At 40.7% G+C, this 25,084-nt stretch overlaps 1 protein-coding gene across 1 annotated transcript in view; it reads right to left on the bottom strand.

The window, feature by feature from the left end:
- Window positions 1–637: 637 nt before the first annotated feature.
- Window positions 638–25,084, bottom strand: part of RSPRY1 (ring finger and SPRY domain containing 1) — a 50,000-nt gene continuing 25,553 nt past the window's right edge. Inside the window, exons 3-15 of the mRNA XM_008257327.5 lie at window positions 22,856–22,908; window positions 21,669–21,781; window positions 20,501–20,627; window positions 18,502–18,560; window positions 16,644–16,710; window positions 16,090–16,221; window positions 15,111–15,226; window positions 14,061–14,204; window positions 11,520–11,631; window positions 9,911–10,013; window positions 9,399–9,551; window positions 4,931–5,035; window positions 638–2,191 (exon numbers count right to left, since the gene is read on the bottom strand). Of these exons, the coding sequence (XP_008255549.2) occupies window positions 2,095–2,191; window positions 4,931–5,035; window positions 9,399–9,551; window positions 9,911–10,013; window positions 11,520–11,631; window positions 14,061–14,204; window positions 15,111–15,226; window positions 16,090–16,221; window positions 16,644–16,710; window positions 18,502–18,560; window positions 20,501–20,627; window positions 21,669–21,781; window positions 22,856–22,908 (1,381 nt within the window). The 3' untranslated portion in view covers window positions 638–2,094. The remainder of the gene's footprint in view (window positions 2,192–4,930; window positions 5,036–9,398; window positions 9,552–9,910; window positions 10,014–11,519; window positions 11,632–14,060; window positions 14,205–15,110; window positions 15,227–16,089; window positions 16,222–16,643; window positions 16,711–18,501; window positions 18,561–20,500; window positions 20,628–21,668; window positions 21,782–22,855; window positions 22,909–25,084) is intronic.

Genomic DNA, 25,084 nt, shown 5'->3' with positions numbered 1-25,084 from the left:
GCCCCCATCCCTCCGCTCCCCAGAACAGACAGAGCCATCTTTTTAAAATGTAGCAAGGCACCTTTGTGCTTAAATTCCTTTGCCTTCTACCGCACTTGGGATCAACACTAAACCCTAAACACGCCTTCTGGAGCTGCTCCTTGCCATTGCTGCGCCCTCCCACTCCCTGTGCCATCAGCTACAGGACCTTTCACCAGGCGCGAAGCCCCTGAGCTCCCTCCTCTCAGCAGGCCTTGGCCTGGAGTGCTGTGTGCGCCCAGCCACCTACTCCTGGCAGCTCGTCCTCAGTCTCTGCCAATGTCCTCCTCCTCCTTTACGTTTCTTCTCCCCACCCCCCACCATCAGCCGCCCACCATTCTCTCTAGGACCCCAATCTTCCTTCAGGGCACTAACAATTACAACAAACATAAATTATTGTCTTTTTCCTTTCTACTGACATAAGGTCTAAAACAGATATTTTCAAACCACAAAGGCCCGGCATATTTTAGGCACTCAATAAAGATTTGCTGGGTGAGTTAGTAATTCATCTTACTTCTTAATTCTAAAACTTAATTCTCCTGTATCTTGAAAAGCAGTCCTTAAAACCTAAGCGTATGTCTTAGAAACTTAGTAGTAAGTCAATGAAAGTTGTGAAATCTTAGTCAAAAAAGGCAACAGATGTTTTATTCTTCAATGCAAATTATTGTATTCACCACAAGCTAAAGAAGAGAACATAGATCTATATCTATATATGTATATATATTTATATATATATTTTTGGATTGATGGAAGACTTAAAGACATGGAAAAAAATCCAGCACCCCAACAAGTACAGCCAGGAAGGAAATCAGCTCTGTAGTAGGACAGGTTTAATGAACTACGAACAAGAAGAGGTGGGAAAGGAAGGAAAACATGTGCATTGAGTTTAAGACACTGTAAAACTCAGAAGACGTATTTACTATTCAAGTATAAACTCAGTAAGGACTTGGCATAAATTGAAAGGCAGCTGCTGAGGTACACCATTAGAAAATACGTTCTGTGAATTTATAATTCTACCTTCCAATTTTCTGGGAGAAAAAACCAAACTCTTGAAGGTCTTCACCAGAGACCCTGAGAGGGATTAACACTTTTGATGAAGACATAGTCAACAATCCATGATTGAATTTACTATTCAAAACCATGTATTTATTTAAAATAATAGGAATACGTATTTTCACACTGTCCTCTAGAGTTTTTGAGACTATTAGTTCAAGAGTTTCAAAGTATATTCCAAAAACAATACTGATTAAAAAAATTTTTTAAACAAAAACAAAAAACCTGATTTGATGGTACCTTAAAAATACCCTAAATACCAAATTTTCTCCAGTCTAACATTGCAGTTAATTTAAGAATTCCTCCTGCATTGGTAAAACATTTTTTCCTCACAAAATGTGGGTACTGAAATTGGATAGAAACACCATGAATGTGAAAATACCACCGATTTTCTGCAGTTAAAAAAAACTAGAATGTTCTTTGGAATCACTAAAATATAAAAAAATTTGGGTTTGTTTTCTACAGTCTGTGCACCTGCTTTCAGGTTCTCCGTGTTGCTTGTAGTATTGACCTGTGTGATTCTAATTTTATAGTTCAAGTCTTGCAGTGCAATAGCCACACTTGACACACCGGTATCTCTCTGACCAGTGGGAAAGTTACGCTTAACCCAGAAATGCTGTCATTTATGTCTCCGTAATGACTTTTTCCCAAAATAAAAACTTTAGAATATGATACGAAACATCCTGTGTTACACAATCAAATGAACCCAACATGGAGAATTCCGGTGTGGTTTCAGCACTCAGGAGAGCTTTGCCTCCTATTGTTTTCATGGAAGTACCACAGGCCTGGCTGCTAGCATTTAGCTTTCCTTGGCCTTAAAAGGAATTATGCAGGGCTGGCAAGTTGGATTAGATTCTAAGAGAATTTTGTCTTTGACAAACTACCATTTTTAGCATAAAATCTGGCCATGGCTATAAGTTTCAATGTGCGTACAACTGATTAGAGATTTTTTTTTCTTTGTTTTTCTTTTCAACATTGGCTGGAATTCAGTAGAAACAAGTCCATGGTGCCTCTTCACCGGTGTCATGAAATATGAGAAATCTGTCTCACTCTAGATACAATTTCTTTACGACATAATGGGCAGGTCTCCAGTTGCAAGGCACAATCCATGCACAGGTCACTGAGGAGAAAGACACAAACAGAGTCAAGTTTATGCTTCAAAAGGTTAATCCATAATTACCTGCCAACTAAATCTAAAATGTCAACAAATTTGAAAGGCTAATAATTAACACATGGTTCAGAAAATGAGATTTTGAATATATATTTATAAACTAAAAATGTCCTTCCTTTCTTCCTCCATTTTTTTTTTTTTTTAAGATTTACTTTATTTATTTGAAACGCAGAGACAGAGAGACAGCAGAGATCTTCTACCATTGGGTTACTCTCCAAATGCCTGAAACAGCTGGGGCGGGCATCGAAGCCAGGAGCCGAGAACTCAATCTGGGTCTCCTATGTGGCTGGTGGGGACCCAAATACTTGAAGCATCACCGGCTGCTTCCCGAGGCATTAGCAGGAAACTGGCATCTGCAGTACAGCCAGGAGTCGAGCCCGTGCTCTCCCACATGGGATTCAGTTATCCCCGGTGGCCTCCTCACCACTGCGCTAAATGCCTCTCCAGCCTTTCCACTTCTGATCCCTTCAGTCTCCCTCCTTGGTATACATTCTCAGGTAGCTTTTTGTTTTGGACCATTGTAAAGATATCTTCAATTATACATTCTAATTGGTTGCTATCTATAAATACAGCTAGGAAAACTACTGATTTTTATACATTTTTAAAGTCCTGGTGGTGGCAGCAGGCATCTTTGTCTTACCCACATCTCTTGAAATGAATCCAGTAGGTGACCTTTAAAATGGTGACAGCATTTGGAGATAAACATATCCATTCATTCCTATTTTACACAGATTGGCTTCTTCTACCTACTTCAGTTTTGCAGTATTCTATCTATTAGGAATGGATATTGAACTTTAACAAATGCCTTTTCAGTGTTCTTGGAGAAAGTGATAATTGCCTCTTGTCCTGAATAAATTATATTAATAGATTTCCGGAATTGTTATCATTCTTGCATTCCTGAAAGAAGCTCCCCTTGGTTGTGTTGTAGGGTCTTATTTGCTAATATTTACTTATTATAATTTTATTTTATTTAGATTTTTATTTATACATACAAAGTTTTTTTTCTTTTCAAATGTTTTCTTTCACCTTTTGGTGTGATTACAGTGTAGGCTTTGTAACAATAATATTGTTGCTTTTCTGTTTTCTCTGTGATCTGGAGACGTTTAAGCAGAATTGGATTATCCATTTGCTGAGGCTTTAAAGAATTCACTTGGGCAGATATCTGGGCCTAGTGCTTTTGGGAAGGAAGGCATAGGTAGCTTTGATAAACATCCCAGTTTCTCCTATGGTAATAGGAATGCTTAGATTTTAAATCTCTTCTTGTACCTCACTTTATCCAGATTTGTTTTTACCCCTTCAAAAATTGTTGTTGCTCAAAATTGAGTTGTTTTCTTATCATCTCTTTAATTTCCTTAACAAGAAAGCTCTAAAACTAAAGGAGGGGGCCGGCGCTGTGGCATAGTGCGTAAAGCCGCTGCTTGCAGTGCTAGCATCCCTATGGGGCGCTGGTTCAAGTCCCGGCTGCTCCACTTCCAATCCAGCTCTCTGCTATGGCCTGGGAAAGCAGTAGAAGTTGGCCCAAGTGCTTGGCCCCCTGCACTCGCATGGGAGACCTAGAAGAAGCTCCTGGCTTCGGATCGGTGCAGCTCTGGCCATTGTGGCCAATTGGAGAGTGAACCAGTGGATGGAAGACCTCTTCTCTCTGTAACTCTGACTTTCAAATAAATAAATAAATCTTCAAAAAAATAAAAATAAAGGAGATTTGTTTAGGAGGCAAATCTGCCGCACCACAGTTCTGGCCCCTAAATGCTACATTTTTAATACAATTTTGGTTTCAAGAGTTATAAAAGTTTAATGCAGGTTAAGCCACTGCCAGCGACACTCAACATCCCATATGAGTGCTGGTTCGAGTCCCAGTTGAGCCATTTCAGATCCAGCTCCCTGCTAATGCACCTGGGAAAACAGCAGACAATGGCCTAAGTCCCTGGACTCCTGTCACTCACATGGGAGACCCGGATGGAGTTCCAGGCTCCTGGCTTTAGCCTGGCCCAGCCCTGGCCAACCATTGCAGTCATTAGGGCATGGTGGAAATACTCACTTGATTGCACTTTCTTTCTCTCTAATTCTGTCCTTAAAATAAATAAAATAAATCTTTAAAAAGTATATAGTATTTAGTAAACAAAATAAAAAAATAGCATAGGCCTTCCACATTAAACAGCTTCTTTAGTTACAGGTACTTATGGAAGAGAGCCAGGTACTACTTGACAAACCAATTCTTCATTCAGCTCACTTTACACAGAGTAAGTAAACAGCTAATGGAACAGTCTAAAAACAATTCAACAACAGGAAGGAATGCTGCCTAATGTATATACAGAAGTGAAGTCCCAGGGCCAGCGCTGTGGTGTAGTGGGCTAAGCTGGCAGCTGTGATGCCGGCATCCCACATGAGCATTGATTTAAGATCTGGTTGCTCCACTTCTGATCCGGTTCCCTGCTAATGCACCTGAGAAAGCAGTGGAAGATGGCCCAAGTCCTCGGGCCCCTGTACCCATACGGGAGACCTGGAAGAAGCTCTAGGTTCTTGGCTTTGGCCTTGCACAGCCCAGCCATTGTAGCCACCTGGGGAGTGAACCAGTGGATGGAATATCTCTGTCTGTCTGCCTGTCTCTTTCTAACTCTGACTTTCAAAATAAATAAAAATAAATCTTAAAAAAAAAGGGGGGGGGGAGTCCCTAGCAAATCCTCTTACCTGTGTCCACATGGCTTCAGTTGTGTGTCTGCCACCTCATCACAACAAAGGGAGCAGCAGTTGTCTCGGATACTGACTTGCTTCAACAGAGCGAGACGCCTGTGCCTGAGTAGAAAAAGCATTTGAAAGTCATTTGTCACAAGTAAACGGAGTCTGTAAGCAGTGATGCATATGAAATAGCTTTGGAAACACTCTGTACTTGAGAGATGTACTATGTATTACTGAGGCTTTCTTCAATAAAGTTTTCACACATAATGTCTCATTTTAATCTTAAAACAATTTTCTGAGGCCAGCTTTGTGGTGCAGAGGGTAAAACCACAGCCTGTGATACCACCATCCCATATGGGCAACAGTTTGAGACCCTGCTATGGCCTGGGAAAGCAGCAGAAGATGGCCCAAGTGCTTGGGTCCCTGCTACCCACGTGGGAGACCCAGAAGAAGCTCCTGGCTGCTGGCTTCAGCCTGACCCAGGCTGTTGTTGCAGCCATCTGGGGAGTGAACCAGTGGATGGAAGATCTCTGTGTCTCCCTCTCTCTCTGTAACTCTCTCAAAATAAATAAATAAAATCTTTTATAAAATTTATTTTTGTAAAGTAGGGAAATGAAGGAGACACAGACATTCCCATGTTACAGACAAGGAAATTAAAGTTCAAGGAAATGATTTGCTTAAGTTTGCACACAGTAAGCAGGATTCAAATGTAAATCCTTTGGTTCTAAGTGGAAGGCCCTTTTCATTGTGCTAGCAAATTTCAACCTTTTAAGTCAACATTTATGAGAATTATGAAAAGCATAGTCTTTCCCAAGAAACACACACACATACATTCTTACATAATTTTAAGGGGTTTATGACAGTCCATTGTAGACTCCCTGCGAGTCCAGACACCTCAAGCTAAAACCCTTCCATTACGCTTTCACTGAGATGGAATGGAGAAGCAGACAAGCAGACAGGCAGACGTGCTCTGCCAAAAGAATGGCCTTGATGACCAGGCAAGATAAACAGGAGACATTCAGTTCACGGATGGGCTTCCTAGTCCCAGAATTGTTTCAAGTCCCAGAGACTCAGCAGAAAATAGAAGACAAAGAAAGTATCCTTGCCTTCAGAGAGCTTATATTCCAGTAGGAGGGAGACAGAAATAAACAAGGTAAATAAGCAAAATATACAGCCTGTAAAATGTTGATGAGTACTATGAAGAAAAATAAAACACAAAGGACAAGGAGTGTGTGCATGAGAGGTAGGAAATTATAATTTTAAATATGGTAGCCAGGGAAGGTCTCATTAGGGTGATGTTTAAATAAAGATGTGAAAGGAGTGTGGAAGCAAGTTTTGTGGATGTCTAGAGCAACTGTTCTAGGTGGCAGGAACAGCAAGTGCAGAGGTGCTGAGGCTACGGGGGCCTGATATGTTTCAAGAGCAGTAAGGTGCACAGGGTGGCTTAAAGAGCATAGGAGATAACGTCAGAAAAGCAATGTGGAGAAGAGAGAGGATCATTGTGTAGGGCCTTGTCAGTCACTGTAAGGATTTGGACTTTCCCATTCTGAGATGGGAAGCCACTGGAGTCTTTTAGCAGAGAAGTACACGATCTGACTTGTGTTGTAATGAAATCATCCTGGAGGCTGGGCTGAAGAGACTGACAGGAGTTAAGGCAGGAATATAGATAGGAAACAGAGGAGGCTGGGATCATGATGGTGACAGTGAAGGTGATAAGTAGTTGGATTAGGATACTTATATGTATTTAAGATTTGTTTATTTTATTTGAAAGGAAGAGCAACAGAGAGAGGGGGAGACAGAGTGAGACAGATCTTCCCATCCTCTGGTTTACTCCCCAAATGGCTGCAATGGCCAGGCCAAAACCAGGAGTCTGGAACTCCATCCAGGTCTCCACAAGGGTGCAGGAACCCAAGTAATTGTGTCATCGGCTGCTTTCCCAGGTATATTAGCAGGAAACTGGATTGGAGGTAGAGCAGCTAGGACTTGAATGAGTACTCACATGGGATGCCAGTGTCGCAGGTGGTGGCTTAACCTGCTGTGCTATAATGCCCGCCCTGGAATGGGATATATTCTGAAGGCACAGCTTCCAGGATCTGCCCCAGAATCAAATGTGGGGATGGTAGGAAGGAAGGTTGTCAGGACACTCTAGGATTATGGCCAGGCACACTGGAATGATAACAGGGCTATTTACAGAGGTGAGGGGAGACCTGAAGGAAAGCAGGTGGCTGTGGGTGGGTGACGCAGCAGCTGACGGGTGCGCCCATGCTGCTTCACTGTACTACTCTTTCTCTTGCTTGTATTTGGAATTGTCCATAATAGAAGGCTGAGAGGAAAAAAGTGAAGGGAAGGAGAAGAATTAGGGAGTAAACACCACACAGAACAACACACAAAGACTCAGGTAATAGTAACAGGGCCATGATCTCTTCAGACCTGGAAGCCAGAAAGTGCTATTGCAATTTTTTAATTGTCAAACAATAAGTTTTTGAAAGTGAAAAAGGATCACTAAACATAAGTTTTTGAACATAGGCCAAAAACATTGTGGCATGAACAGTGGCGGGGGGCTGGCGCTGTGGCGCAGTGGGTTAATGCCTTGGCCTGAAGTGCTGGCATACCATATGGGGTGACCTGTATTTGAGACCCGGCTGCACCACTTCCAATCCAGTTCTCTGCTAAGCCCTGGAAAAGCAGTAAAAGAAGGCCCAAGTCCTTGGGCCCCAGCCCCTGCGTGGGAGACCAGGAAGAAGCTCCTGGCTTCAGATTGGTGCAGCTCTGGCCATTGCTGCCATCTGAGGAGTGAACCAGTGGATGGAAGATCTCTCTCTCTCTCTCTGCCTCTCCTCTCTCTGTGTAACTCTGACTTTCAAATAAATAAGTAAATCTTTAAAAAGCAAATAAACAGTGGCGGGCAAGCTCCATTTACCACCACAATGTGCAGTAAAGTGTGAGGGGAACAGGTGTCAGCAGGAAGTTAGCCTTTCAGGAGGCCACTCAGCCTCCTGACAACTTGCATCTTGGTGTCACCATTAGAGACAACAAAGTCTAGATACAGCATAGAGTTGAACCAGCTTGTAATTCTGCTGTTCTTGCTCAAGGTAAGACAGAGCGAGAGGTCGTACCAGGAGACCTCCTGGTCGCTGCTGTGCACTACCACCTGAAGCGTGGCAAGTTTAATTCTGCTGGAGTGCTCAATTAGGGGCCCGAGCAGTTTGAAAGGGCACTGTTAGATCAGCCGTGCTTTTCAGTGTATGAGAGGGGACAGACTCATCTGTGGGCTTCATTTGAAGACAAGGCAGGCTAGCTTTTATTTTTTAAAGGGCCAGGGGTATGATAGATGTGAGAGAAAAGTGTCCTTACAGACTTTCACTGAGAGCACTGGGAAGTACGGAATCCCTGTGAGGCCCCCATGTGGGACAGAGGCAGCCTTTACGTCCCTGTGTATTACTGAGGACTGCAGACAGCTTTGTGTCACTGTGACATGTTCAAGTTCACTTGGAAACTGTTGAGCCACTATGACAGAGTCCAAGATGATGTACAACAGAGAGATCTGCTTAGACATTCTGGGCCAAAACAGCCTCCAGGATTTCATTATGTCATAGACACTGTCACAGGAGCACAACGGTCCAACACTAACCACACCATGGCCAGTATGGCCGCCTTCACTGCTGACAGAGTCTCTCAATGAAATGACACAGTGGCATTAGTAACAGGAATACCATCCCTCCCTCAGGCCCAGGCAGCTGCTCTGTTAAAAACCTGACCAGTTTTGGCTCACATCGTGCAACAAGCTTCAACTTGTACAGACTATCAGCAAGCAGCCGGAGTCTTTCCCCAGGTGAGGGATCAGACTACACTCATCTTGTAGGGAAGACAAGCAGGTGTTCACCCAATGAGAAAATGTGCGCCAATCACAGTTCTTTGTCAAATGAGGGCAGTGACATTTTATCCTAATGGTTATTGATGTGTGGGCACCTGTGCCATGTAGTGAAGCCCAGTAAGTCTGTTTCAATAAACCCAAGTCTGATAAAAGATGCACTTAATTCCCTAAAATTTAGGATTTTTACAGAGACATTGACATTCATGTGAAGTTAGTTTGTGTTATGTTTTTCTGATTTTTGTACTGAAGTTATTTGACTCATTAAAAGAACGTGGGTGCATTCCTTCATTCTTTCTGTAACATTTAAAATAATAACGAGGTTCTCTGTTACCCAAAGACTTGGCAGAAGAAATCCCTGGTGAAACTACTTGGTTCTGCTGTTTTTAGGGAATACAGTTCTTAATTTTGCTTCAATTGATTTTATAATAATAATTGGCTTGTATGTATCTCTGGTTTAGCAATTGATATTTTCTTTAAAGGCATTCATTTTACCAAAGTTTTCAAAATTATTTGTTCAAATTTAAAAAAAAAAAAGTTTGATAAATTATTTTAATTTCTCATGAGATGCTTGTGAAGTTCTGGTGATGGCCTGGGCAGACTCCTTACCTTGGCAAAATGATTTTTTCTTCAGCTGTTAGGAAGGCATAGTCATTAAAAGTGCTAAATTTCATAGATGGTGGGTATTTGAATGGTTTTGCTCCAAAATTGAACTCACATTGTTGATATGACATAAAACTAGCTGCAGCAAAAAATCCAGATCTACAAATAAAAATGAGTATAAAAGTCAATGGAATTAATCAAAAGCAAAGTAATGTCTGCACATAGAGTGTTTTTTCAGAAAGTTAGGACGAGCTGGTCATATGCTAGCAGAAAGAAAGGGGCACTGGTTTTGCTGACTAACTTAGGTCTGCATTCCAGAGAGTATCCTGCCTGTTAACTTCTTCTATCAAATTTTGGGATAGTTTTAGATCTGATCACATGGGTTCCCAGTAACTTAAAATAACTCGATTTCCCATCACAATAGCCTACATAAAGGACAAAGATCTTTCTTTTTTTCCCCTTGAGAAAACTTCACCCCATGCCTCTACTCAAATTTCTGACCGAGAAGAGCTACTTACACGGTAGAGGAAAAGACTTGCTTCTCAGGAGGCAGCTGGTTGCCATTTAAAAAGAAGATCATTTGCTTTTCATTCAAGTCTAACAGAAATCCTACTGTGTCTCCTAGAGGATAAAGTGAAACACTGTTAGGATACTGGTGTGTGTCTCAAGTGCTTTAAAAGTACTGAATTAAGTCTGTATTTTTAGCCATGTATTCAACAAATTCATCTCCCTTGTTCCTTCTGCAATTGGTCTGACCCCTACATACCAATATTCTAATGTGTCATTAAGACAAACAGTGCTGCCAATTGATCTACGACCAGCCATTAGTTGTATCTGAAGAGTAAAGGTGAGATCAAGTGCTTATTTGTCTCTCTGGTGAGATTTCAAACTCCCCAGATAATAACTACTCAAAAACATGGGTTAAAAAAAATCATCTTCACTCACCAAATAAAATAAAACAGTGAGACTGCAGTTTTGGCTTTTAAATTGTCAAAGATAACAAATGAAATTACACAGTGAGAACAATATTGGAGGAGGAAATCTGGCAACATACAGCCAAGTTGGAACTCTATTGTACTTGCCAAAGAAGTTTCCATTTTGTGGATTTATTTTGAGAAAACCCAGAATCACTTATAATAGTAATTTTAAAAGGCAAGATCAATATATTATAGCACAAATATAATAATGGACTATTGAGAATTATATAATAGAATATTAAAAGTGAGATTACTTAATGACTTGGATAGCTATTCTCAGTACTGAGTATAATAACAAACTATATATATAATTTAGGTATCTTAAAAAAAATTTTTATATGGAGGAATTATAGATTTTAAACATTCATTTTGCTGTTTTTCTATTTTCCATATGTTTATAATAAACATATTAGTTCAGCAATCTTTTTAGAAACTATTAACAAACTAGACAGTTTTGAAAACAATGCCTCTATCTTATACTCTATTGTATGAGATGTTTTATGTTCCTTTAAGATTCTCCAAGGCATTAAAATGAGTGCGCCTGTTGGCTTTTCAGATTCTTCTGCCTTTCTTGAACTATCAGTTTAATGAAATGGTGCCATCCCCATACTGAGGCGGGCAAATCCCTGTCCTAACGTCCCTCAAAGTGCAGTTTTCAGCCATACTGCAGAATGGGGTAGGAAAGCGAGAGATGCACAGGAAGAAGCTGGGTTCTATCTCCTCTCTCTCTCTGATGCTGGAGAGTAAAATCCTCCCAGAGGTTCCATCTCCTACCAAATGAACTGACTTGCTCAGTGCATGGCCAATGAAGAGCACTTTATTCCACAGCTATCTAGTCTCTATAAATACCTTCATTTTGGTGACATTACAGATCCAGTGTCCCTGATATCTCCATGGAAACTAGAACTCATATTACTCTTAAGAGAATCATTTCCCCATAAATTTAAGACTTGCATATACTGAATTGTTTTTGCTACAGAAGGGCTCCACCAGAGGTGCATTTATCAGGCAACACCCTTCACATTCATGGTAGTGATACATGCTTAATCTTCTTCCATTAAAACATTTTAAAGTCCAACATGATAAATGCCTCATAACAACCAGATGTTTTAAGCCAGCTGACACATTCAAGACACATGAGGAAAAATACCTTCTTTCCAGCACGGGTGTAGGTGAGGTTTGCTTCTGGCATTGTACCAAATCAACTGCCGGCAGCCATCATACGCACAGGAGTACTCATCGTCCCCAATGCCATAGCCTTCCTGGAAGAGACAAGGCCCAGGGGATTAGCAAGGCTCTGCTGCTCTGATCTGGGAGGAAAGAGCATGTCTTTTATAACCATTAACCTACTGACTGAAACTTTTAGCTTTTTGGATGAAGGGAAAGTCTATGGCTCTTGGAAGATAGTAAAATTATGACCTAGTGGCCCGGTTCTGAATCAATAGATAGTGACTTTGCCAACCAAATGTTTGCCAAGTGCCTCCTTTGTTCCAGGCACTCCCACAGTGCTAGTTCATTTACTTCTCACTGAGCACTGGTGAAGCGGACGGTGTTATGTTACATTTTAAGAGGAACCAAGGATTCTCAGAGGTCGTCAGCTAGTCCAAGAACACATTACTAAAAGAAGACAGGGTTTGGACCTAAATTCTTCTGATTCCAAGTTTGGTACACACCCCACTTCTCACTTATAGCCAGGCAAGAATCTTTCTTGTACTAGTAGACTTTAAAATACCCTAACTGCTTAGAGATTTCAAAACTAGAGGTAAGACAAAGGTTGCAGAGCACGATCTGCTAGAAGCTACTTGGAGACCAGCTCAGCTGGAGCATCATATGAGTACTGGTAGTTTCTTCTTCTCTTACTTGCTGCTTTTCCATTATTTCACATAACAGGTAAGACAAAAGAGTGGATGGACTTTTAAGAAAGTGTTTTGGGGCCGGCGCTGTGGCATAGGGGGTAAAGCCACCGCCTGCAGTGCCAGCATCCCCTATGGGTGCTGGTTCAAGTCCCAGCTGTTTCACTTCCAATCCAGCTCTCTGCCATGGCCTGGGAAAGCAGTAGAAGATGGGCCCCTGCACCCGTGTGGGAGACCTGGAAGAGGCTCCTGGCTCCTGACTTCGGATTGGCGCAGTTCCAGCCATTGCAGCCAACTGGGGAGTGAACCAGCGAATGGAATACCTCTCTCTCTCTCTCTCTGCCTCTCCTTCTGTGTGTAACTTGACTTTCAAATAAATAATCTTAAAAAAAAATTGTTTTGAGTGTTTATTTTATTTATTTATTTATTTTTTGACAGGCAGAGTGGACAGTGAGAGAGAGTGAGAGTGAGAGTGAGAGAGAGAGAGAGAGAGAGAAAGGTCTTCCTTTGCTGTTGGTTCACCCTCCAATGGCCACCGCGCTGCAGCCGGCGCACCGCGCTGATCCGATGGCAGGAGCCAGGTGCTTCTCCTGGTCTCCCATGGGGTGCAGGGCCCAAGTACTCGGGCCATCCTCCACTGCACTCCCTGGCCACAGCAGAGAGCTGGCCTGGAAGAGGGGCAACTGGGACAGGATCCGGCGCCCCGACCGGGACTAGAACCCGGTGTGCCGGTTCCACAAGGTGGAGGATTAGCCTAGTGAGCCGTGGCGCCAGCCAGTTTGAATGCTTATTTTAAAAATAGAGGAAACAGGGGCCGGCGCTGTGACATAGTGCGTAAAGCTGCTGCCTGCAGTGCCTGCATCCCATATGGGCGCTAGTTCGAGTCCCGGCTGCTCTACTTCCAATCCACCTCTCTGCTATGGCCTGGGAAAGCAGCAGGAAGATGGCCCAAGTGCTTGGGCCCCTGCACACACATGGCGGACCCAGAAAAAGCTCTTGGCTCCCAGCTTCAGATCGGCACAGCTCCAGCTGTTGCTGCCATCGGGGGAGTGAACCAGCGGATGGAAGACCTCTCTCTCTCTGCCTTTCCTTCTTTCTCTGTGTAACTCTGACTTTCAAATAAAAATTAAAAAAAAAAATAAATAGAGGAGACAGAGAAGTACACAAGTCAGAAAACTTATTCCCAATCCCCTTTTCCACTCAAACAGCTGACCAATGATGAAAAGTTTTAGTGGAGAAGAGGATTGAGAATAAGGTCTAAATCCAAGTGTGATATCAGGCCCTGGTGGCATGCTTATTTTATGGGGAAAACAAGGCAGTGAGGATATAGGTTAGGAAAAATTTTCTGACAATATGCCAAACTCTTGAACTGTAATATACTAAAACTGGATGAGTGTGTCCCAAAATGATATTTCTGAATTAACTGTTGCTATGTGGTATTCAGATTACTTGACAGTTAAATGGATTTGCATCTAATTGCCTTTAGGAAGAGAAGAAATTGCCAGAGGGAAAAATCTTTTTTTCCTTTCAAAGGCTAAACAAATAAATAAAAACTTGGAAATCAATAAAATTTGGGAGTTGGAACATAGACAAAATGATAAGCAATTCTTTCTATCCTCACTTTCTAATGTTCTAGGAAGTCCTTGACAGAACTCATATTTTCCTAATTCTGAATCAATTTAGTAAACCACGGCTGGGGATGTGGCACTGTGTGTTTCAGTCCAAGAAAAGATTCTTGAACAAATCTATTTGACTAATATGTATTTTCTACCCTCCCACCAGAAAGGAAGCAAGAAGGCAAACTTGTCCACATTTGCACAGCTCTCAAAAGGACTCACATGATTGAGAAATTTGCTGTCCCGAGTAGCCCAGCCAATCTGCATGACGCCAGAAGTGACCACTGTTACTTCATAGTACCACACCCCAGCATCCACACAAAAGGTACAACGCACACTTTCAAAAGAGGAGGCATCACAGCGAGCCTGGTAAAACCAAAGAGAGTGACAATCCACCATCAGTGCCTGCGACCATGGAAGGGAACTCATTCTTGGAAAGCTGGATGTATCTTTCCTTATTAAAACTTCTGGTAGATAATTGTTTCTTCCTTTTGTCCATGCTCAGTGACAAGAATTATAAAACCAAATAAAGTACACTTCATGATTGTTTTATAGCTTTATTTCCAGGGAGTGCTAATAGATTGGTGCCACGCTTAGAAGACCCCAAATATGACTGCAGAATGAATTAGTAAAGGCTATTAGCTTCATTTTTAGAGTTCTGCTTTCATATTAGAGCATTTCACAAATATATAAACACTGCCTTACCTGATGGGGGGAGGGAAAGGCATAAGATGAAGTATGTAAATATAATCTACAGGAGAGAACAATGCGGGGCATTTGGCAAAACACAGGATCAAAGGAGTGCTTGCAGCATCCTTGACACAGATCCTTACTCCTAGTGCCTTACAGTAGCCTCCTGTATGTAAGCAGCTTTCCCATCAACCTTCACCATGAAATATGAAACATTTCTAACACGCAAGGAGACAGGGAAGCACCTGATTTAATATAATTAACTATGCAAAGGAAGGGCCTCATTCTGAAACACTTGTCTTTATTCCTAGCTGAATACAATGGCAGAGATTAAAAACAGACATATTAAAGTCAGTAAACACTAGAGCACGTACAGTAGGGAAGTAGCATGTGGGATTTAGGAGCAGACAATGAAGATGTCCTGAGACACTCTCTCCTACCACTACTACCTCTAACTACTCTTCAGGTATAAAATAAACTTTCATCTATTCCGAAAGACATTGCTTTTGTTCAAAAGCAGGGCATGCAAATGAGAATAAAATGATTTTACCCCCCAAAAAGGTCAATCTTTGGAAGCTTTACCTCCAAGCCATGAGGTGAGATCTTCAGGTACTCGCTGACGTCATTGCTATTGAGCATGGCCCTAATGCTACTCAAGTCCACTTTCTCATAGGTCAGCTGCCTGCCTTCTTTCAAAACTGCAAAAGAAAAATGGTCATGTTTCTAAGGCAGGCTGCTGTGGGAAAAACCATAAAAGCTATGGCCATCTCTAGCTGCCACCCTAGTAAAGAAGTAGAAGTGTTCATAAAAGGCAGAACTGGTGGGAAGACTTAGCTCTGCTGCTATCCTACCACAGGAAGACTAATCAAGTGCATGCTATGGAAATTAGCACTGCTAATTATGCTTCCATTCTCTATTACTTTGCATGAAACAAAATCCAAACTGTACTTTCAGAATTTTTTTTTTTTTTAACCACAAAGGCTGTGCACTAAGTTCTGCCCCAGGATAGGCATAAAGATGTCCACCTGGAAGCATGGTGCTAACAGAAAGGGGAGTGAGACATAGTAGTAATACAGCCTTTGTTCTAGCAGCCCTCAGAGGAGGAAAAGAAAATTCAGGAACAATCTGTGTCATATAGGTAAGACATGAACTTGGTTTTGAAAAACAAAGTTGGGATAGGGAAAAACAGTGGAGATGGAATTCCAAGCAAGGGAACAGGTCCAGAGGTAGGATTCATCAGGACTTGCTTGCAGGACACTGAGGAGACAATTTCTACTGTAAAGAGTTGATTACAAAGTGCCGTGATTAAGGACCTTGGCAGCAGGAAACATGCTGCCATTTACCTCTGCGTTCTTTGAACAGAAGAATGAGGGAACTGGAAGCATTTCATTGAACTGTTGTAAGATTTTGTGGGAGCTTTTCTGTAAGAATATAGCCAACCTACTGCAAAGAATTTTATAAAGATGGACTCACATTCACTATACATTGTAAAAGGAAGACGTATGGAAGAAACGGGTTTGGAAGTGCCAACAGACATTAATGAAGGGCAGCTGTCACTCACAGAGATTGTCCAAGCTCCACTGGGCACAGAAGCCAACTTGACGTTTCAGGTAGTCAGGATCGTCGGCCCAGGACTCCAGCGTGAGCAGCCGGTCACTGATACTGGATTCGGAGATAGTCAACTTATTTTCACCTGTTTGGAAAGACATAACCCTTGAGGTAACAATGAAAGATTAAGGGATGATTTGTTGGGCAGCTCAGGGGTAGAAAGGTGTGGGGAGAGGCAATCAGAGAATATCAGAATATGGAGACTAGAACGGACTCCACTAAACTTTCTAGAGGTGACACAGCTTTGACTATTTTCTAGAAAGTAACAATCTCATTACTAAATTTTTAGCTACAAAAAGTGAGTAATCATGGTCACCAAGTTTTAATTCATAGGTGGGACAATCCTTATCAGCTACTTTACTGACATTGAAAGGTCCACCCAGACAAAAACAGAATGTATGCACATTTGATGGGGTTCAGAGTATAGATTCGTGCAGTAACTAAGAAAACTAAGATTCTTAACAATCAATACAGAAGATCATTAGTGCAAGAAGTCACTATACCTACTTGTCTGTGCAAACTTTTCCAGTGCGATAAGTGCAAAAAGCATGACTGTGGGGTGGGACTGTAACTTCTGAAAGACAATAAAACATTAAAAAAATCATTCCCCTGTAGAGGTGACAAGTTATCAATTTCATCTTCTTGCCCACTATGTGTTAGATAATTTTTTTGGAGCAGTCAGAAAAGTTTCCATTCATTCAAGTCCTCAATTATCCATTTGGGTTGTTTCAGTAAAGAAAAACCAAGATACAGTTTCTTAATCCTACGTATTTTTCTTGAAGTCACTGGGTTAACTTACAGATAAAAGTATCTTATTAAATGCATTGTTATTTTACTTAGTAATGTTTACATTATGGCTTTGTTAAATAAAATAATGTTGACTCTTACATTCATTTAAGTAAGCCAAACAGAAACCTAGAAGTGTAGCTAAAAAACGACTTGCATTCATAATCCTGGAAAGAATTATTCATCACTACCAAGTTCTAAAAAAATAATGAAATTAACAACTAATAGTTCAGTTTTTCTTAATCTGTTCTCTGAAAGCAATCTACAAATGCTGATGGTAGGTGGGTTACATTTAAGTTCATTTCACACGAGTTTCCATTTTAAAGGGTGGATCTGATGAACAGCACATCTTTTCACGGCCATGCTTTCTCACATCTGTGTTGGGAGCCACCAGGGAAGCTCCAGCACATCAGCTGATTCCCACTCACTGCCCTGGTGCCCACTTAGTTCTCCAAGGCTCACATAACCATCGCCCCCCACTGCTGCAAAGCCTTTTCAGCACCTTTTACTCGTTGTATCATTCTCAATCCCTCTTGTGGGCTTTTGAGGCCCTGAACCCTCTCAACCTGGCTACCCCGTCTACGTCCTCCTACCTCAGGACACTGGCTTCTCTGATCAGACAATTCTGCCTGTGATGTTTGCTTATTCAAGACACTCACTACCCCTCCTCTCGGCACAATCAAATACTAACCTTAGGACACCACTCAGCTGAGGTCTTGCCTTCATCAGGAAGTTGGTCTCTCATGACAACTGCAGCTCTCACCTCCCCTGTCACCACCTCCTTCACCTTCTCCACACTCATACAGCACTTAGTCTGGGGGAGGTCATTAAGCTCTTGATCTCACTCTGTCATAAAACGGAGGCTAACTGTCTTGTCTGAATAGCTTTGTTCCTTCAACTAACTAGTAAACTTCTTGAAGGCGAAGGACTGTCTTACTACTTCTGCATCTCCATGGTGCTTGCTTAGAGCAGTTTAGGAGTTTTAAGCATACAGCATGTGGGTATTGATAATCTCTTTTAGATCAGAGTTTTGGAAAAGTTTTGGAAAATGCTCACTGGGACTACAAAAATATCTATAAAAATACAGATCAGTTAAGACTGCAGACTAGCACTCAGAAAGACGTGAACACACGGTTCCAGCCCACCAACAATACATCAAACACTACAATGACATTTTAACAGCAGTAGCAGTGGAGGGGGAGACGGGTGAACTGTAGAGATTTAAATACACTGGGACTCTGACCTGATGTTGGAATGCCAAGTAATTTTGTTTTCACTGTAGAGGTCCCTATTACCATTTGGTAGACTCTAAGGACACATAAAAAGCCAATCATAGCAACTATCTTGTGGTTAAATTTAAAACCAGACCAACTCAGCTGTTTTTGCTTGTAATAAATTCCTATCTCACCCTCCCTCCCCTTTTTAACACACAGGGAATAAACACTCAGGAAACACCTGCAAATGAAATTTACAACTGATTCCGTTCTCTCTGCCAGTGACTTAGTAATTTGAAAAAAAAAAAAAAAATAATGCACAACTCTAAATGACTAAGAATAACCAACTCTGATGACCCACTTACCAGACACTGTAGCAAATATTCCAGTATTCCTGGGCTAAGTAAACCTATACTTGCAGGACCTAGACAAATAAAACAAACATGGAGTACAATTAAAAGTACATATTATTGGGGCTGGTGCTGTGGCATAGTGGGTAAAGCTACTGCTGCAGTGCCGGCATCCAAAATGTGCGCTGGTTTGCATCCCAGCTGCTCCACTTCTGATCTAGCTCTCTGCTATGGCCTGGGAAAGCAACAGAAGACAGTCCAAGTCCTTGAGCCCCTGCACCCACATGAGAAACCCAGAAGAAGCTCCTGGCTCCTGGCTTTGGATTGGTGCAGTTCCGGCTGTTGAGACCAATTGGGGAGTGAACCAGCGGATGGAAGACCTCTCTCTTTGCCTCTCCTCTCTCTGTGTAATTTTTCAAATAAATAAATCTTTTTAAAAAAGATAATAAAAGTATATATTCTTTTAAAAAATTTGATTAACATGTAATACATATTTTTATAAGGTAATGCAATATTTCAGCATAAACTGACCAAATCAAGCAACTAATCTATGTCCTTGCTTTTCTTAGTGTTTGGCACCAATCGGCTCCTCTCTTCCTGTTCCTCATAGGGCATGTACTATGTGAATTACAGTCATCCCACTGTGTTGGGTAACACCGTACCTACTGCTTCTATCTAACTGTGTTTTGGTGCCCATTATCCCACCTACCTCTATTCCCTCTTCCACCAGCACTCCCAGACTTCAGTAATCACATTCCAAGTTCAGGTGGACTTCTTAAAATTTCCACACTAGACAGAACATATGGTATTTGTCTTTCTGTGTCTAGCTTATTTCAATTAACAACTTCCAGTTCCATCCATTTTACTGCAAATGTCAGGATTTCATTTTTTATGCCTTATTATTTTTAATTAGTTGATAATAGAAATCAAATTGTTTGGTGGAACTGTTGATTTTTTACATATTACTCTCATGCACACTATCTTACTTAAGCCTCCTGCTCTGAAGTGAGGGATAGAACCATCCTCATTTCACAGTTGAGCAACTGAGCCCACAAAGAGAAGTGACTAATTCCAGGGCACTTGGGGAGCACATGGTAGAGTCTGCACCAGCACCCATGTGTCTGAGTTTTTCTTTTTTTAAAGATTCATTTTATTTATTTAAAAGGCAGAGTTTCAGAGAGAGTGACAGAGAGAGAGCGAGAGAGAGAGAGAGAGATCTTCCAATTGAGGTCATCTATCCACTGGTCCACTCCTCAAATGGCTGCAACGGCTGGGGTTCGACCAGGCTGAAGCCAGGAGCTGGGAGCTTCCTCTGGGTCTCCCATGTGGGTGCAGGGGCCCAAGGACTTGGGCCTCCTCCACTGCCTTCCCAGGTGCATCAGCAGGGAGCTGGAATGGAAGTAGAGCAGCCAGATTCAAAATGGCATCCATATGGGATGCTGGCACTGCTGGCAGCAGTTTAACCTGCTATGCCACAACACTGGCCCTGTGTCTGACTTTTAATCCACTGCTTCTTTCACTATCCATGAATTAGCAAGCTGAACTATTCACCTGTACTTTGCCATTAACTGTCCTTAAATGGGCAATATTCATAAAAAAACTTAAGTAATTACTCCTTTGGAATTGCTCCAATATTAAGTTCCTTTTTCTCTTTTAATACCTGGCATGTTTTTATTATCTAGCTAAATTTTATAAAATTTATGCATATATATAGATACATATTATTATATACATATATCACCTTTGTTATATCAAGTTTATGGTTTTCCCTTATTTTTAATTTTAATGCAAGTAAGCAAGCACAACTGTTTTTCTTTCAAATTCTCGGAAAATCCACAGAGCTAAATTAGACTGCATTTACCTCTGAGCCTCTGAGTAATTTTCATCAGTCCCTGCCTGGTTTTTTTGGAAATACTTATTTTTGGGACAGAAGATATGACCAAAGATCTGCACTGCCAACTTCCTCTCAGTGTCAAACAGCTAGATCTTCCCATGGGGAGCTCTGGAGGATTACCTGCTAGCTTCTCAGCCAAGCAGCCCAGCACTGCAGACGTATTCCTGTGTTTGGCAGGGTGGCCGGAGTCCTGGCAAGCTACTTCTCCATTTAAATTGAGAATTTCGGTCAGTTTCTGGAGTGCATCCTGAAACCAAGAGTGCACAAGCAGATTTGATATACACACTGCTCACATTGTTTCCTCAAAATGACTCTCTGGGACACAAGCTATATAATCAGGTATTAAATAAACAGAATGGCCACACAAAAATTGTATAATGTATATCAATGATATCATTATTGAGGGGAAATACTATTTGGTCAATGAAAGTTTTTTCATATGAATTGTTATATCCAATTTCATTTAAAACATACCAGTTGTATCAAATGTATGTTGTATATTCTTGAAACATTACAGAGTAAATCAATTCAAATGCCAACAGGATTGATAACAATAGGGCCTAGTAGTGCTGAAGCAAAAAGTTATTCAAAAACAAATAATAATGCCACCAGAGTTTCCAAGGCAATTAAAACAGAAACCTCTTATAAGCCTAGGCAAAGTTCAATTCATCAGTGACTAGGTTAAAGACTTTCTCCTTGCTATCCACAATGTTTTTCCGCACTGAATCTAAATGTCCAAGATCGAAACAGACAAATGAAAGAGGCCAAAATCCAGCAAGAACAACAACAAAAAGCAACCTATAGACTAAATGGACCAAGGCAATAAAAATTTGGTACTTCTGTTTTATAAAAAGGATAATCAACGTTACACTAATCCTTAATATATCTGAATAAGACTCAAAATGCTTTTGGTAAAAGCTTTTTTTCTTTTACTAGAAAATTTTTATTATGAGGAAATTGCTCAGAGAAAGATAAGAAAACTCAGCAACTGAATATTCTTTTCTAGTTTCTGAACAAAGATCAGATAAAATCTGATAAAATCTGGATAAAAATGCTTCTCTTATTAACATTTAAAAATTTTAAAGCTAAAATCTTATAGTAAATCATTAATAAAGGATATAACACAACATTAATAATAAAAAAGAAAATTTATATAATTAAACCAATACTGAAAAAACAGAACCTAAATATATAAAGAGGAAACGCATGATATCAAATGTTCTTTGTGGTCATTCATTCTGGGCTTAAGCCCAGGTGACAGTTTCATGAAAGCTGAGTACTAACTTACTTTAGTGGGCAGTGGACATTCATCTAGTAACAACGTTATGACAGCTGGTCCCAGTGGATCTTCCAATGGAATAACTCTGATTAAAGACTGGACCACATCCAACCATCCTTCATCTAAGAAGAAATCAACAATATCATAGTTACTATTTTAAAAATGTGAAAATATTTACCTTATAAAGTCACCCAAAAAGACTTCACACTAAAACGGAAACACTTTGATCTTCATCTTGTAGCTTTTAAAAGGTAGTGTTTGACATGAACATATATCAGTAGCTAGTCATCATGGTGAATCAAAAAAACCAAAATTTTAAGAGTCTGGTGATTTGGTGGGCATCTTTAGTTGGAGAAAATTTTAGCTATCGTCTTGAGTTCTCAAATTATGATTAAAATAGTGTTAGCTATATTATTTACTATACAGGAGATAGAAGTTAACTTGAGACAACAGTTTACTTAGCAATTGGCTCTATTTTCAGGATCACACTTAGGAAATTGAGGAAGAAAAAGAATCCTTTTCGGATCTGACAATGTAAAAAAAAAAAAACCAGAAAGAAAAGAAGAGAAGCTAATCTTTTGCCCCACAATTTCAGATGAGATTAAACCAGCACTGAGAAGTACAGCTATTCATGACACAATATATAATACCTCTTACACTTGTACAGGGTAATTTCCACATACAAAGGAGTTACGGGAAATTTTATCTCAAAACAAAAACAGACAAAAAAGGTGACCATATTTCTTCATTATTATAAGAAAGTTGCTATTGTTTAGATATGGTTTGTGTGTTTCCCCCAAAGGTTCATGGCCTGAAAGCTTGGTCCCGGAGTGGTGGTATTAAGCTGGGAAGACCCATAAAATGTGCAAAGTGGTGAGGTCACTGGGAATGCCACCACTGAAAGGGATTAATGTGGTTCTCATGGGAGCCTGCTTAGTGCTCATGAGACTGGGTTGTTAGAAAGAGAGCAAGCCTGACCCCTGAATCTCTCCAGCTTCCTTCTGCACACAACTATTTCCCCATTCTGCTTCTCTCTCATGTTCTAACACAGCCAGGGGGCCTTCAAGGGAAGCCAGACACCAAAATTGCGAGCTACAGAAATGTCCTTTCCTTATAAAGTGCCCAGCCCCAGGTATCTTGTTATAGCAGTAGAAAACACTAAAGCAGAAGTATTAAAAACCAAACTTTAAAAATACCTGTTTCTGCCATTTCATGTAATGTGATCATTGAATAGGGAGGTTCTTGATCACTGAAAAACAAACATTCAAGACATTAAACTCTAAGAAATAACAACAATTCTATAAAAAAAAATCTGCAAACTGGAAATGTGAGGGTAAAAAGAGAAAGAAAAAATGATCGTGAATGAATGTAGGGAAAGAGACAGAAGAGACAACCAGCTAGAACCTGTAAGGACAAACACATGCGGTGTTACGTGCTCATTTCCCTGGTCACTGTCCACAGTGGTTCACAAACAAAATGGGGAGATGGGCACACAGCCGTAAAAGCAAGGAACAAACTCCAGAGCCCAGAACCCGCTCCTCAGCTTTGCTTCTAGAGGTCTAATGCCAACTGAAGCAACTGAAGCCAGGAAGGTCAACATCATCTTCCTCACACTTAGCTCCAAGAAATGCCAGGATGGGAGATAACAAATACCAACTGAGGATTTACAGAAATAAGAGCCGACATAAACATCTTTGTTTTAAAGTTGTCTTCTGGGAAACATCACTACACACTTAAACTTCATAAAATGTCATTAGAAGAAAAAGAAATCAAACTTAAGCAAGGAAGTAATGAACATTCTAAAGTGATATTTTATACCCAGTACAGTGGGTTTTCAAACTATGATTCCAGAAATCCTAAAGAGGTATTTAGGAGAACTTCAATTATGAAATATTTTCTATGAACAATTATACTTTTAATTGCTTAAGGATTCATCATTTATTGGTTTACATAATGTGGATCAGTTTTACTGTGAAAAAATCATTTAATCATTAAAACTATTAAGTAATTTAACCTTCTGAATAATCAAGTGATATGGAAATTACTAGTTGATTGACACTCTATACCCTTTTATAACAAGGGAAAATTATTTAAAGGAAAAATTTTAAACAATATAATTGAATGATGTAAAAATTTCTGGAGAATGATCTAGCAATAATCAAATTATGCTAGAAAAACTTCCACTTTCACATGGGTCCACAAATCAATGCATACTGTTCTTCACTGAAGTGCTATTCGTAGAAACAAAAATTTGGCAGTAATGAAAGTGACCACCATCAGATGAAAGATAGCAACAGTACTCATTTTTTTTTTTTTTTAGGAGCCAGCAACTCAGTGCAGATTTTTTTTTTAAATTTTAATTTATTTATTTGAGAGGTAGAGTTACAGACAGAGAGAGGGAGAGAGAGTTCTTCCACCCGCTGGTTCACTCCTCAAATGGCCTCAGCAGCTGCAGCTGGGCCGATCCAAAGCCAGGAGCCAGGAACTTCCTCTGGGTCTCTCACGCAGGTGCAGGGGCCCAAGCACTTGGGCTATCTTCTACTGCTTTCCCATGCCTTAGCAGAGTGCTGGATCAGAAGAGAAGCAGCCTGGACTCAAACAGGCACCGCTATGGGATGTTGGCGCCACAGGCCAAGGCCTAGCCCACTATGCCACTGCACCGGCCCCAGCAACAGTACTTTCAAGCACACAAAGGAACAGAGTAACAGAGCATTGTAGATGTACATATGGCAACAGAGGTCTCAAACAGTAACGTTATGAGACGCTAAAAACAAAGAGGTTTAAATTTTTTTTAAATTTATTTTATTTGAAAGGCAGAGAGAGGGAGAGAGAGAGAGAGAGAGGAAGAGAGAGATATTGATCGCCCATCTTCTGTTTTACTCTCCAAATATTTGTAACAACTGGGGCTGGGACAGGCTAAAGCCAGGAGCCAGGAAATTGACCTGGATCTCCAACATGGGTACTAAGGACTCAACCAGTTGAGTCATCATCTCTTGCCTCTCAGGGAGCACATTAGCAGGAAATTGGAAGCCACAAAAACTAAAAGAAAAAAAAAAAACTTTAAAAGGAGCAGAGCCAGGACTTGAACACAGCCCAGTCCAAAACTCTCTGTACATTTTTTCTTATATAAACATAAATATATATTAGGCATATTGGCAGGATGTATCTTAAATTCACTATAATGCAAATTTACTGATATTTTGGAGGGAGGAAAAGGAGATAAAGGAAAAAAATATACAACGCAACAAAGAATCTGTAACAAACAAGGAACAGGAGTACCTCAGTTCTATACAGACATACACACAAAGAATAAGATAGACTCCTTTGTGGAACATAAACAGAGCAGAAATTTCTAGTGAAGGGCAGATACCAATGCCACAGGACTACTGGGCTGTGGGTCAGAAACTGATCAAGGTGATTGGGCT

This window comes from Oryctolagus cuniculus, chromosome 18 (genome assembly GCF_051225735.1).
Source record: "Oryctolagus cuniculus isolate XC-2025 breed Fujian yellow rabbit chromosome 18, ASM5122573v1, whole genome shotgun sequence".
Classification (NCBI taxonomy): Eukaryota; Metazoa; Chordata; class Mammalia; order Lagomorpha; family Leporidae; genus Oryctolagus; species Oryctolagus cuniculus.
Note: the sequence above shows the minus strand (reverse complement) of the source record. Positions and strands in the feature narration are given on the sequence as shown.